Source organism: Paralichthys olivaceus, chromosome 1 (assembly GCF_024713975.1).
Source record: "Paralichthys olivaceus isolate ysfri-2021 chromosome 1, ASM2471397v2, whole genome shotgun sequence".
Taxonomy (NCBI): Eukaryota; Metazoa; Chordata; class Actinopteri; order Pleuronectiformes; family Paralichthyidae; genus Paralichthys; species Paralichthys olivaceus.
This window is the reverse complement of record NC_091093.1, coordinates 1,891,182-1,904,591: the sequence shown is the minus strand read 5'-3', so window position 1 is coordinate 1,904,591 and position 13,410 is coordinate 1,891,182. Positions and strand designations below refer to the sequence as shown.

The 13,410-nt window shown below is 40.9% G+C and overlaps 3 protein-coding genes across 3 annotated transcripts; all 3 read left to right on the top strand.

Annotated features, from left to right (window-relative positions):
* Positions 1-1,583: 1,583 nt before the first annotated feature.
* LOC138407503 (pleckstrin homology domain-containing family F member 1-like) lies at positions 1,584-3,417 on the top strand. Its single transcript, XM_069524144.1, has 2 exons — positions 1,584-1,997; positions 2,489-3,417. Exons 1-2 carry the CDS (start codon positions 1,685-1,687, stop codon positions 3,076-3,078), a joined length of 903 nt encoding a protein of 300 aa, XP_069380245.1. The 5' UTR covers positions 1,584-1,684; the 3' UTR covers positions 3,079-3,417.
* A 2,735-nt stretch (positions 3,418-6,152) lies between these two features.
* On the top strand, positions 6,153-7,951 carry LOC138407506 (pleckstrin homology domain-containing family F member 1-like). The gene is made up of 2 exons (XM_069524187.1): positions 6,153-6,525; positions 7,017-7,951. The coding sequence occupies exons 1-2, from the start codon at positions 6,213-6,215 to the stop codon at positions 7,604-7,606; spliced, it is 903 nt and encodes a 300-aa protein (XP_069380288.1). The 5' UTR covers positions 6,153-6,212; the 3' UTR covers positions 7,607-7,951.
* A 2,691-nt stretch (positions 7,952-10,642) lies between these two features.
* Positions 10,643-12,455, top strand: LOC109624865 (pleckstrin homology domain-containing family F member 1-like). The gene is made up of 2 exons (XM_020079781.2): positions 10,643-11,058; positions 11,525-12,455. The coding sequence occupies exons 1-2, from the start codon at positions 10,746-10,748 to the stop codon at positions 12,112-12,114; spliced, it is 903 nt and encodes a 300-aa protein (XP_019935340.2). The 5' UTR covers positions 10,643-10,745; the 3' UTR covers positions 12,115-12,455.
* The last annotated feature ends 955 nt before the right edge of the window (positions 12,456-13,410 follow it).

Here is a 13,410-nt window from a genome sequence, read left to right as displayed (position 1 = left end):
ATTTTATTTAATTAGAAGTACCATTATACCATGTTTATACAAAACATTTCAAGGAAAATATTCAAAATATCATTTTGATATCAGTACTGAAACATTCCTGTTTCAGCTTATGTTTTCTCACCATACACAGCCCTTCAGTTCAGTGATTGTTTTGAGTCCTGATACAACTGTTCCTTGAATACAAAATACCAGTGAACCAGTTGTAGTCATAGGTGCTCAGTGGTATTTTTTAGAAGTTTGCTCATAGCAAAGTGAAAGAATATGTTTTTGTTCTGCAATGTGTCTTGTGCAGCAGATGACAAGGCAACATTTTTTGTATCCTGACAACTGCCTGACTGCACCCTGTGTTTTTCTCTGTTGGGAAACATGCACAACTTCCTTTTTAAGAGAAAATGCATCACTGTTAATAAACAACACTTAAGCTGACGATGCCTCTCCTGCTGTCTGGTGTGCCTCACATAATTCATTTGTTGACAGAAGTTGTCCGACCTCTTAATGCCACCGTTTAGCAGGAAGCGTCTGGTTTGACTGCACACAATTGTGTCCAGAAAAAATCTGGGAACCTGGTTTAATACTTACTCCTTTCTGCTGCATCACTCTGTATACAAGTACTAAATATATGTATGTTGTGTGCTCGTACTGCACAGTCCTTTAATTAACAAGGACACATGGCTGATTAAAGATCAAAGATTTTCATTTAAATGCACGTCTAAGTCAATATGGTGACTGAGCAGTTTAAGCTTTGGCTATGAATTATTAGCTTATTCACATTTAGATGTGTTGCAGGAAGGCCTTATGCAAGGCTCCTCTGTATTTTGAATCATGTACGAGGGAACTGGCACTCTATTGAGAAATGTGCTGTTGAGTGATGGGAAGAAGAGTGTAGACGTGAAGGAGAAGAGATGATGCTATTTCATTTGAACATCACTTTGACGTTTCAACATGAAACAATAGGAAAAACATGCTTCTGTTTCAGGGTCCACAAACACAGATGTTTGTATTAGAAAACAAATAAATGACTAAATTACCAGATAAAATCATTTCTCGCATCCAGGAAGCCTCCATCTGTAGCTACCTGCTTACCCATAGGACAGCTTCTAACAGCTGGCAGTGTTTGTAAAACATAGTGTTGACTTGCAGGAGGTTAAGTTAGGGACATAAATGAGAAAAGTTCCACAAGTCAGGTGGATCTTAACATGAATCAACCCAGTGTGTTTTCATAAGGACTGTTGCTCTTATTTGTGTTGACATTAATATACAATGTCCCAGCTCCTTACAAAACCCTATGTAACCCCAATAATTCTTGAATAATAAATGAATAAACATTCATGAGCTGAAGTAGTGGGAGCAACATGCACCTTTTGAAACGACTGCAGTCAGTCAGGATGTATTGTCCTGAAGTCCCACTCAAATCACTGAGAGCCTCAATCAACAGTCTTAACTTCAGCACATAAAAATTGAATTTTAGCTGCAAGACAGCAAAGAAATTTAAATTCCCAAAACATATTATTTTGATAGTAAAGACATTTCCTTCTTCAGATTTACTTGCATCACTTCTCTTATTTCAAAATAGCTCAGTGTTTTTCTTGACACTGAACTTACTTTGGAAAGCCTGTTTGCGTCATCAACAACTATAAATGCTTTTGCCAGGCTGCTTGTTTCTTTAGAGGGACGAGACGAGCACATGACAACATCTCACACCCACAGACGGGGAGTTGGAAAGACTCACTTGAGACAAGACAAGGACAACAACATGGTGTATGTAACATTTGATCAGGAAAACCAGGAGCGGATCCATGCTGTTGAAATTTCATTTGGACCATCAGGGAAACGGCTCTCCCAGCCAGGTCGGGTTCTGATTGGACAGGGCCAGTTGATGAAGCAGAGCCGTCGGGGGCCCCAGCCTAAAGTCTTCTTCCTTTTCAATGATGTGCTTGTGTATGGCAGCATCATCCTGAAGGGCCACTGGAACAAAAAACAGCAGATCATCCTTCTAGGTGAGCACCTCATCCTCATTTGCTCATCACAACTCTATATTGAACAAGACAAACACAGAGTGAGATTAGTCAGTAATGGTGTCAGGGCTTGAAATGCTTTCAAAGTTCAAAGTGAAACTCGCTGCACTAGAAAAAGGCAAAAAGAATATTTTAAACAAGGACAAAGCTGTCTGCAGTTTACACTTGTTACAGTTGTTTTGTTAGTGCACAGCTACAGGCAGTGACAGCTACATTGTTGAGATGACTTGAAAAAGTCTTCTCGCACAACTCGAACCCTAATAGAAGGAAGTATTATAAGTCTTACAAGAACAGACTGTCACCTCATGGTGGATGTATGCGCTTCTAATGAGACATGCTGAAATAAAAAATGGATGTCGTCTTTCCACAACAAGCTGTTTTAAAGAAGTCATGCCTGTGTGCTTGTTTACCCCATAATATGGTCCATATCTTTGGTACCTTATATTAACCTGAATTTGTTTTCATAATTTCAGAGGACATTCAGCTGGAAGACTTGGAAGATGGTGTGAACATGAAGAACCAATGGTTGATCCGTACACCACGCAAGTCATTCTTCGTGGCAGCTGCCTCATATGAGGAGAAGCGAACCTGGATAGAGCATATAGAGAACTGTCGGTTCAGACAGCTGCAGAGTGGGAACCACAGACCTGGTTCTACTTTCGCTGTCTCCTGGATCCCCGACCAAGCCACTTCCATCTGCATGCGCTGTTCCAACAAGTTCACCGTGACCCAACGCAGACACCACTGCAGAAAATGTGGCTTTGTGGTCTGCGGCTCATGCTCCAAGAAACGAGCAGTAGTTAGACATATTCACCCAACTAAGCTGTTGAGGGTCTGCTGCATTTGTGACTTGAGTCCCCTGAGGATGGAGGCAGAGGCCCAGGGGATGAGTCGTCTGAGCATTGGGGAGACAGGCTTGGGTGAAGATGGGGTGGGAGAGCCCAGTGAAGAAGAGGAGGCAGAGGAGCAAGTGGAAGGCCATGGCCCAAGCAAGTGGACTGACTCCCAGATGGACCCTCAGGCAACCTATGTCTTCCTCAAACCAGAGCATGTGAGGCCCTAAAACATTAGGCACTCAGGAGTAGCCTAATAATGGGCTGTGGACCTTTTTTTGACATGATCTCTATACCAGGAGATGTAAAAACAATGCTGATACAGCGATGTAGCAGATGCTATGCATTTTGGCTCAGGAATGGTAATAACAATGGATTTATTATATTATTATTATTATTGCTTTTGTTCATACTGCTGTTTTCACATCATGCTTTACTGTTATTATTTTCTCTGATGATGTTCCCTGTCAGAGGTAGGCCTCAGTCTGCCTTGCGGTTTATTTATGCTTGATTTTATTTAAATGTATATGTTTCAGTATTTATATAAGCAATAAAGCACTTATTAACTGGATACGAAATGTCAAACATGTTATGACCTTCACTGTCACTGGATCTCAACCCAGTGAATTACCCTGAAGTGGTCCTGATTGTCCCTGGCCCTGTCAGAGTGTGTCCTTCTATGTGTGGCTCTCAATGAACCTGCTTCCCACCACCTCTCCTGTGCACCACCACCATTCAGCCATCAACTCTCGTTCTGTATACCTGGCTCACTCAACCATATCAATCATTCAGTCACCTTCAGTGCTTCACTCTCTGTCTGAGTCTTGTTTGCTGCTTCAGATCACTGTTGTCTCAGACTTCATCAGACAGCACTGACAAAGGTGACAGTTTCATGGGTTCTTTCAGTATTTCAGTGCTTTCCAACTAAAAGAGAGATTTCTGCAGTTATACTGAAGACCCCTTTCCTTTAAGTGCACTGTGTGTTAAGCTAAGGACAGTTCAGTACAACGCAGCTTGATATTATATGTGAAAGAAAGTGAGATATTGGAATTGAATACCCAAAGCAATATTAACTATCCCACTCTTTAAAGAGGAATTCTAAAATGGGGATGTACTGAGTTTAAATTTCATGGGATTAACTTCCAAAAAGATTGTCAGTTTGCATTATGGGAAAAGTGGGATCCATTTTTTTGAAGACTACACGTCAGGATAACTCTGCCTCTACTGTTTCAATCATAATGAAAAGTAATGTTTTGCAAGCCTTTATGTCTGACCACAGGAAGTTATGTAGGTAATGGAAAAACATTGAGACAGGTTTGTGTTGTTTGTCAGGTTCTTATCTAAGTATGGGAATTATCTGATGGCTGCTATCTCAACACGAAATCAGATCTAGGTCTGTAGTTTCTGTGAGAATCAATCAATCAAATTGTTTTTGTATAGCCCATATTCACAGTCACAATTTGTTTTATAGGGCTTAACAAACTGTGACATCCTCTGCCCTTAAACCTCAACAACAATTCATGCAATTTAGACAAAACACACCAGTGAAAACATCACTAGGATTATTTTATATTCAATGTCTGCCAAAAATCCCTTCCACCTAAATCTTACACACTGAACCTTTGAAGTACTTTTTCAAACTGCTCAGTCCAACACCAATAGATTTGAGGAGTTTGTATTATTTAATTTAATTAGAAGTACCATTATACCATGTTTATACAAAGCATTTCAAGGAAAATATTCAAAATATAGTGTTGATATCAGTATTGAAACATTCCTGTTTCAGCTTATGTTTTCTCACCATACACAGCCCTTCAGTTCAGTGATTGTTTTGAGTCCTGATACAACTGTTCCTTGAATACAAAATACCAGTGAACCAGTTGTAGTCATAGGTGCTCAGTGGTATTTTTTAGAAGTTTGCTCATAGCAAAGTGAAAGAATATGTTTTTGTTCTGCAATGTGTCTTGTGCAGCAGATGACAAGGCAACATTTTTTGTATCCTGACAACTGCCTGACTGCACCCTGTGTTTTTCTCTGTTGGGAAACATGCACAACTTCCTTTTTAAGAGAAAATGCATCACTGTTAATAAACAACACTTAAGCTGACGATGCCTCTCCTGCTGTCTGGTGTGCCTCACATAATTCATTTGTTGACAGAAGTTGTCCGACCTCTTAATGCCACCGTTTAGCAGGAAGCGTCTGGTTTGACTGCACACAATTGTGTCCAGAAAAAATCTGGGAACCTGGTTTAATACTTACTCCTTTCTGCTGCATCACTCTGTATACAAGTACTAAATATATGTATGTTGTGTGCTCGTACTGCACAGTCCTTTAATTAACAAGGACACATGGCTGATTAAAGATCAAAGATTTTCATTTAAATGCACGTCTAAGTCAATATGGTGACTGAGCAGTTTAAGCTTTGGCTATGAATTATTAGCTTATTCCCATTTAGATGTGTTGCAGGAAGGCCTTATGCAAGGCTCCTCTGTATTTTGAATCATGTACGAGGGAACTGGCACTCTATTGAGAAATGTGCTGTTGAGTGTTCGGAAGAAGAGTGTAGACGTGAAGGAGAAGAGATGATGCTATTTCATTTGAACATCACTTTGACGTTTCAACATGAAACAATAGGAAAAACATGCTTCTGTTTCAGGGTCCACAAACACAGATGTTTGTATTAGAAAACAAATAAATTATTAAATGACCAGATAAAATCATTTCTCGCATCCAGGAAGCCTCCATCTGTAGCTACCTGCTTACCCATAGGACAGCTTCTAACAGCTGGCAGTGTTTGTAAAACATAGTGTTGACTTGCAGGAGGTTTAGTTAGGGACATAAATGAGAAAAGTTCCACAAGTCAGGTGGATCTTAACATGAATCAACCCAGTGTGTTTTCATAAGGACTGTTGCTCTTATTTGTGTTGACATTAATATACAATGTCCCAGCTCCTTACAAAACCCTATGTAACCCCAATAATTCTTGAATAATAAATGAATAAACATTCATGAGCTGAAGTAGTGGGAGCAACATGCACCTTTTGAAATGACTGCAGTCAGTCAGGATGTATTGTCCTGAAGTCCCACTCAAATCACTGAGAGCCTCAATCAACAGTCTTAACTTCAGCACATAAAAATTGAATTTTAGCTGCAAGACAGCAAAGAAATTTAAATTCCCAAAAAATATTATTTTGATAGTAAAGAAATTTCCTTCTTCAGATTTACTTGCATCACTTCTCTTATTTCAAAATAGCTCAGTGTTTTTCTTGACACTGAACTTACTTTGGAAAGCCTGTTTGCGTCATCAACAACTATAAATGCTTTTGCCAGGCTGCTTGTTTCATTAGAGGGACGAGACGAGCACATGACAACATCTCACACCCACAGACGGGGAGTTGGAAAGACTCACTTGAGACAAGACAAGGACAACAACATGGTGTATGTAACATTTGATCAGGAAAACCAGGAGCGGATCCATGCTGTTGAAATTTCATTTGGACCATCAGGGAAACGGCTCTCCCAGCCAGGTCGGGTTCTGATTGGACAGGGCCAGTTGATGAAGCAGAGCCGTCGGGGGCCCCAGCCTAAAGTCTTCTTCCTTTTCAATGATGTGCTTGTGTATGGCAGCATCATCCTGAAGGGCCACTGGAACAAAAACCAGCAGATCATCCTTCTAGGTGAGCACCTCATCCTCATTTGCTCATCACAACTCTATATTGAACAAGACAAACACAGAGTGAGATTAGTCAGTAATGGTGTCAGGGCTTGAAATGCTTTCAAAGTTAAAAGTGAAACTCGCTGCACTAGAAAAAGGCAAAAAGAATATTTTAAACAAGGACAAAGCTGTCTGCAGTTTACACTTGATACAGTTGTTTTGTTAGTGCACAGCTACAGGCAGTGACAGCTACATTGTTGAGATGACTTGAAAAAGTCTTCTCGCACAACTCGAACCCTAATAGAAGGAAGTATTATAAGTCTTACAAGAACAGACTGTCACCTCATGGTGGATGTATGTGCTTCTAATGAGACAGGCTGAAATAAAAAATGGATGTCGTCTTTCCACAACAAGCTGTTTTAAAGAAGTCATGCCTGTGTGCTTGTTTACCCCATAATATGGTCCATATCTTTGGTACCTTATATTAACCTGAATTTGTTTTCATAATTTCAGAGGACATTCAGCTGGAAGACTTGGACGATGGTGTGAGCATGAAGAACCAATGGTTGATCCGTACACCACGCAAGTCATTCTTCGTGGCAGCTGCCTCATATGAGGAGAAGCGAACCTGGATAGAGCATATAGAGGACTGTCAGTTCAGACAGCAGCAGAGTGGGAACCACAGACCTGGTTCTACTTTCGCTGTCCCCTGGATCCCCGACCAAGCCACTTCCATCTGCATGCGCTGTTCCAACAAGTTCACCATGACCCAACGCAGACACCACTGCAGAAAATGTGGCTTTGTGGTCTGCGGCTCATGCTCCAAGAAACGAGCAGTAGTTAGACATATTCACCCAACTAAGCTGTTGAGGGTCTGCTGCATTTGTGACTTGAGTCCCGTGAGGACGGAGGCAGAGGCCCAGGGGATGAGTCGTCTGAGCATTGGGGAGACAGGCTTGGGTGAAGATGGGGTGGGAGAGCCCAGTGAAGAAGAGGAGGCAGAGGAGCAAGTGGAAGGCCATGGCCCAAGCAAGTGGACTGACTCCCAGATGGACCCTCGGGCAATCTATGTCTTCCTCAAACCAGAGCATGTGAGGCCGTAAAACATTAGGCACTCAGGAGTAGCCTAACAATGGGCTGTGGACCTTTTTTTGACATGATCTCTATACCAGGAGATGTAAAAACAATGCTGATACTGGGATGTAGCAGATGCTATGCATTCTGGCTCAGGAATGGTAATAACAATGGATTTCTTATCTTATTATTATTATTATTATTGCTTTTGTTCATACTGCTGTTTTCACATCATGCTTTACTGTTATTATTTTCTCTGATGATGTTCCCTGTCAGAGGTAGGCCTCAGTCTGCCTTGCGGTTTATTTATGCTTAATTTTATTTAAATGTATATGTTTCAGTATTTATATAAGCAATAAAGCACTTATTAACTGGATACGAAATGTCAAACATGTTATGACCTTCACTGTCACTGGATCTCAACCCAGTGATTTACCCTGAAGTGGTCCTGATTGTCCCTGGCCCTGTCAGAGTGTGTCCTTCTATGTGTGGCTCTCAATGAACCTGCTTCCCACCACCTCACCTGTGCACCACCACCATTCAGCCATCAACTCTCGTTCTGTATACCTGGCTCACTCAACCATATCAATCATTCAGTCACCTTCAGTGCTTCACTCTCTGTCTGAGTCTTGTTTGCTGCTTCAGATCACTGTTGTCTCAGACTTCATCAGACAGCACTGACAAAGGTGACAGTTTCATGGGTTCTTTCAGTATTTCAGTGCTTTCCAACTAAGAGAGAGATTTCTGCAGTTATACTGAAGACCCCTTTCCTTTAAGTGCACTGTGTGTTAAGCTAAGGACAGTTCAGTACAACGCAGCTTGATATTATATGTGAAAGAAAGTGAGATATTGGTATTGAATACCCAAAGCAATATTAACTATCCCACTGTTTAAAGAGGAATTCTAAAATGGGGATGTACTGAGTTTAAATTTCATGGGATTAAATTCCAAAAAGATTGTCAGTTTGCATTATGGGAAAAGTGGGATCCATTTTTTTGAAGACTACACGTCAGGATAGCTCTGCCTCTACTGTTTCAATCATAATGAAAAGTAATGTTTTGCAAGCCTTTATGTCTGACCACAGGAAGTTATGTAGGTAATGGAAAAACATTGAGACAGGTTTGTGTTGTTTGTCAGGTTCTTATCTAAGTATGGGAATTACCTGATGGCTGCTATCTCAACACAGAATCAGATCTAGGTCTGTAGTTTCTGTGAGAATCAATCAATCAAATTGTTTTTGTATAGCCCATATTCACAGTCACAATTTGTTTTATAGGGCTTAACAAACTGTGACATCCTCTGCCCTTAAACCTCAACAACAATTCATGCAATTTAGACAAAACACACCAGTGAAAACATCACTAGGATTATTTTATATTCAATGTCTGCCAAAAATCCCTTTCACCTAAATCTTACACACTGAACCTTTGAAGTACTTTTTCAAACTGCTCAGTCCAACACCAATAGATTTGAGGAGTTAGTATTATTTAATTTAATTAGAAGTACCATTATACCATGTTTATACAAAGCATTTCAAGGAAAATATTCAAAATATAGTGTTGATATCAATATTGAAACATTCCTGTTTCAGCTTATGTTTTCTCACCATACACAGCCCTTCAGTTCAGTGATTGTTTTGAGTCCTGATACAACTGTTCCTTGAATACAAAATACCAGTGAACCAGTTGTAGTCATAGGTGCTCAGTGGTATTTTTTAGAAGTTTGCTCATAGCAAAGTGAAAGAATATGTTTTTGTTCTGCAATGTTTCTTGTGCAGCAGATGACAAGGCAACATTTTTTGTATCCTGACAACTGCCTGACTGCACCCTTTGTTTTTCTCTGTTGGGAAACATGCACAACTTCCTTTTTAAGAGAAAATGCATCACTGTTAATAAACAACACTTAAGCTGACGATGCCTGTCCTGCTGTCTGTAGTGCCTCACATAATTCATTTGTTGACAGAAGTTGTCCGACCTCTTAATGCCACCGTTTAGCAGGAAGCGTCTGGTTTGACTGCACACAATTGTGTCCAGAAACAATCTGGGAACCTGGTTTAATACTTACTACTTTCTGCTGCATCACTCTGTATACAAGTACTAAATATATGTATGTTGTGTGCTCGTACTGCACAGTCCTTTAATTAACAAGGACACATGGCTGATTAAAGATCAAAGATTTTCATTTAAATGCACGTCTAAGTCAATATGGTGACTGAGCAGTTTAAGCTTTGGCTATGAATTATTAGCTTATTCACATTTAGATGTGTTGCAGGAAGGCCTTATGCAAGGCTCCTCTGTATTTTGAATCATCTACGAGGGAACTGGCACTCTATTGAGAAATGTGCTGTTGAGTGATGGGAAGAAGAGTGGAGACGTGAAGGAGAAGAGATGATGCTATTTCATTTGAACATCACTTTGACGTTTCAACATTAACAATAGGAAAAACATGCGTCTGTTTCAGGGTCCACAAACACAGATGTTTGTATTAGAAAACAAATAAATTACTAAATTACCAGATAAAATCATTTCTCGCATCCAGGAAGCCTCCATCTGTAGCTACCTGCTTACCCATAGGACAGCTTCTAACAGCTGGCAGTGTTTGTAAAACATAGTGTTGACTTGCAGAAGGTTTAGTTAGGGACATAAATGAGAAAAGTTCCACAGGTCAGGTGGATCTTAACATGAATCAACCCAGTGTGTTTTCATAAGGACTGTTGCTCTTATTTGTGTTGACATTAATATACAATGTCCCAGCTCCTTACAAAACCCTATGTCACCCCAATAATTCTTGAATAATAAATGAATAAACATTCATGAGCTGAAGTAGTGGGAGCAACATGCACCTTTTGAAATGACTGCAGTCAGTCAGGATGTATTGTCCTGAAGTCCCACTCAAATCACTGAGAGCCTCAATCAACAGTCATAACTTCAGCACATAAAAATTGAATTTTAGCTGCAAGACAGCAAAGAAATTTAAATTCCCAAAAAACATTATTTTGATAGTAAAGACATTTCCTTCTTCAGATTTACTTGCATCACTTCTCTTATTTAAAAATAGCTCAGTGTTTTTCTTGACACTGAACTTACTTTGGAAAGCCTGTTTGCGTCATCAACAACTATAAATGCTTTTGCCAGGCTGCTTGTTTCTTTAGAGGGACGAGACGAGCACATGACAACATCTCACACCCACAGACGGGGAGTTGGAAAGACTCACTTGAGACAAGACAAGGACAACAACATGGTGTATGTAACATTTGATCAGGAAAACCAGGAGCGGATCCATGCTGTTGAAATTTCATTTGGACCATCAGGGAAACGGCTCTCCCAGCCAGGTCGGGTTCTGATTGGACAGGGCCAGTTGATGAAGCAGAGCCGTCGGGGGCCCCAGCCTAAAGTCTTCTTCCTTTTCAATGATGTGCTTGTGTATGGCAGCATCATCCTGAAGGGCCACTGGAACAAAAACCAGCAGATCATCCTTCTAGGTGAGCACCTCATCCTCATTTGCTCATCACAACTCTATATTGAACAAGACAAACACAGAGTGAGATTAGTCAGTAATGGTGTCAGGGCTTGAAATGCTTTCAAAGTTCAAAGTGAAACTCGCTGCACTAGAAAAAGGCAAAAAGAATATTTTAAACAAGGACAAAGCTGTCTGCAGTTTACACTTGTTACAGTTGGTGACAGCTACATTGTTGAGATGACTTGAAAAAGTCTTCTCGCACAACTCGAACCCTAATAGAAGGAAGTATTATAAGTCTTACAAGAACAGACTGTCACCTCATGGTGGATGTATGTGCTTCTAATGAGACAGGCTGAAATAAAAAATGGATGTCGTCTTTCCACAACAAGCTGTTTTAAAGAAGTCATGCCTGTGTGCTTGTTTACCCCATAATATGGTCCATATCTTTGGTACCTTATATTAACCTGAATTTGTTTTCATAATTTCAGAGGAAATTCAGCTGGAAGACTTGGAAGATGATGTGAACATGAAGAACCAATGGTTGATCCGTACACCACGCAAGTCATTCTTCGTGGCAGCTGCCTCATATGAGGAGAAGCGAACCTGGATAGAGCATATAGAGGACTGTCAGTTCAGACAGCAGCAGAGTGGGAACCACAGACCTGGTTCTACTTTCGCTGTCCCCTGGATCCCCGACCAAGCCACTTCCATCTGCATGCGCTGTTCCAACAAGTTCGACTTGACCCAACGCAGACACCACTGCAGAAAATGTGGCTTTGTGGTCTGCGGCTCATGCTCCAAGAAACGAGCAGTAGTTAGACATATTCACCCAACTAAGCTGTTGAGGGTCTGCTGCATTTGTGACTTGAGTCCCCTGAGGACGGAGGCAGAGGCCCAGGGGATGAGTCGTCTGAGCATTGGGGAGACAGGCTTGGGTGAAGATGGGGTGGGAGAGCCCAGTGAAGAAGAGGAGGCAGAGGAGCAAGTGGAAGGCCATGGCCCAAACAAGTGGACTGACTCCCAGATGGACCCTCGGGCAACCTATGTCTTCCTCAAACCAGAGCATGTGAGGCCGTAAAACATTAGGCACTCAGGAGTAGCCTAATAATGGGCTATGGACCTTTTTTTGACATGATCTCTATACCAGGAGATGTAAAAACAATGCTGATACTGGGATGTAGCAGATGCTATGCATTCTGGCTCAGGAATGGTAATAACAATTGATTTCTTATATTATTATTATTATTATTGCTTTTGTTCATACTGCTGTTTTCACATCATGCTTTACTGTTATTATTTTCTCTGATGATGTTCCCTGTCAGAGGTAGGCCTCAGTCTGCCTTGTGGTTTATTATGCTTGATTTTATTTAAATGTATATGTTTCAGTATTTCTATGAGCAATAAAGCACTTATTAACTGGATACGAAATGTCAAACATGTTATGACCTTCACTGTCACTGGATCTCAACCCAGTGAATTACCCTGAAGTGGTCCTGATTGTCCCTGGCCCTGTCAGAGTGTGTCCTTCTATGTGTGGCTCTCAATGAACCTGCTTCCCACCACCTCACCTGTGCACCACCACCATTCAGCCATCAACTCTCGACAACACAGCTTGATATTATACCTGAAAGAAAGTGAGATATTGGTATTGAATACCCAAACCTATGTCAACTGACATAATTCTCAGCTTAGTAGAGCTTTAATTATTTTCCCCCGTCCTGACAGAAAAAGTCTACCCATATTAGGACATTATTTTTGACTCTGAAGGTTTCAAATCATATTTGCCCTCTTGTTTGTTGGAGTGTGGAATTCAGAGCTGGCAGTGGCAGCCCATACAGTATTGCATCACATGGTTGAACAGGGGTTTTAACACAGACAGGAAAAGTAGTATCAATGAGCCAAGGCTTTGACAATGGTGTCAAATGTGTTTGGCTTACCTGCTTTCAGGAAGGTGGCTACGTGGACTGAGGAATGTTGAAATGTTCTGCCAGAGAATATTTACAAGTACATGCAGTACAGAGTGACCTGAAAAGAGAGGAACAAACAAAAAACAGACAGTGATAAGGCAGCCTGGTTTATATAATGCTGCAGGTCAGGTGCTGTGATCTGGCTTAAAAACATACTGTTGTCTCCACTTTATGGGGGCTTGCCTTTTCATACAAAGAGCATCTATGCATAACGCATAGCCTACACGTTTTGTACTCATGAAATCCGTGATTTCAAAGCCTTGTCCAGCTGTTTACTGAAGTTTGTCATGTTTAATGAAGAGAGAGGGGGAGAGAGATACAGACAGCTGCAGCAGACAGACAGACAGAGAATTTAAACACAGTTTTACTGTTTTACAAATTAGGAGTCTCTGTGGGGAAGAAAGACT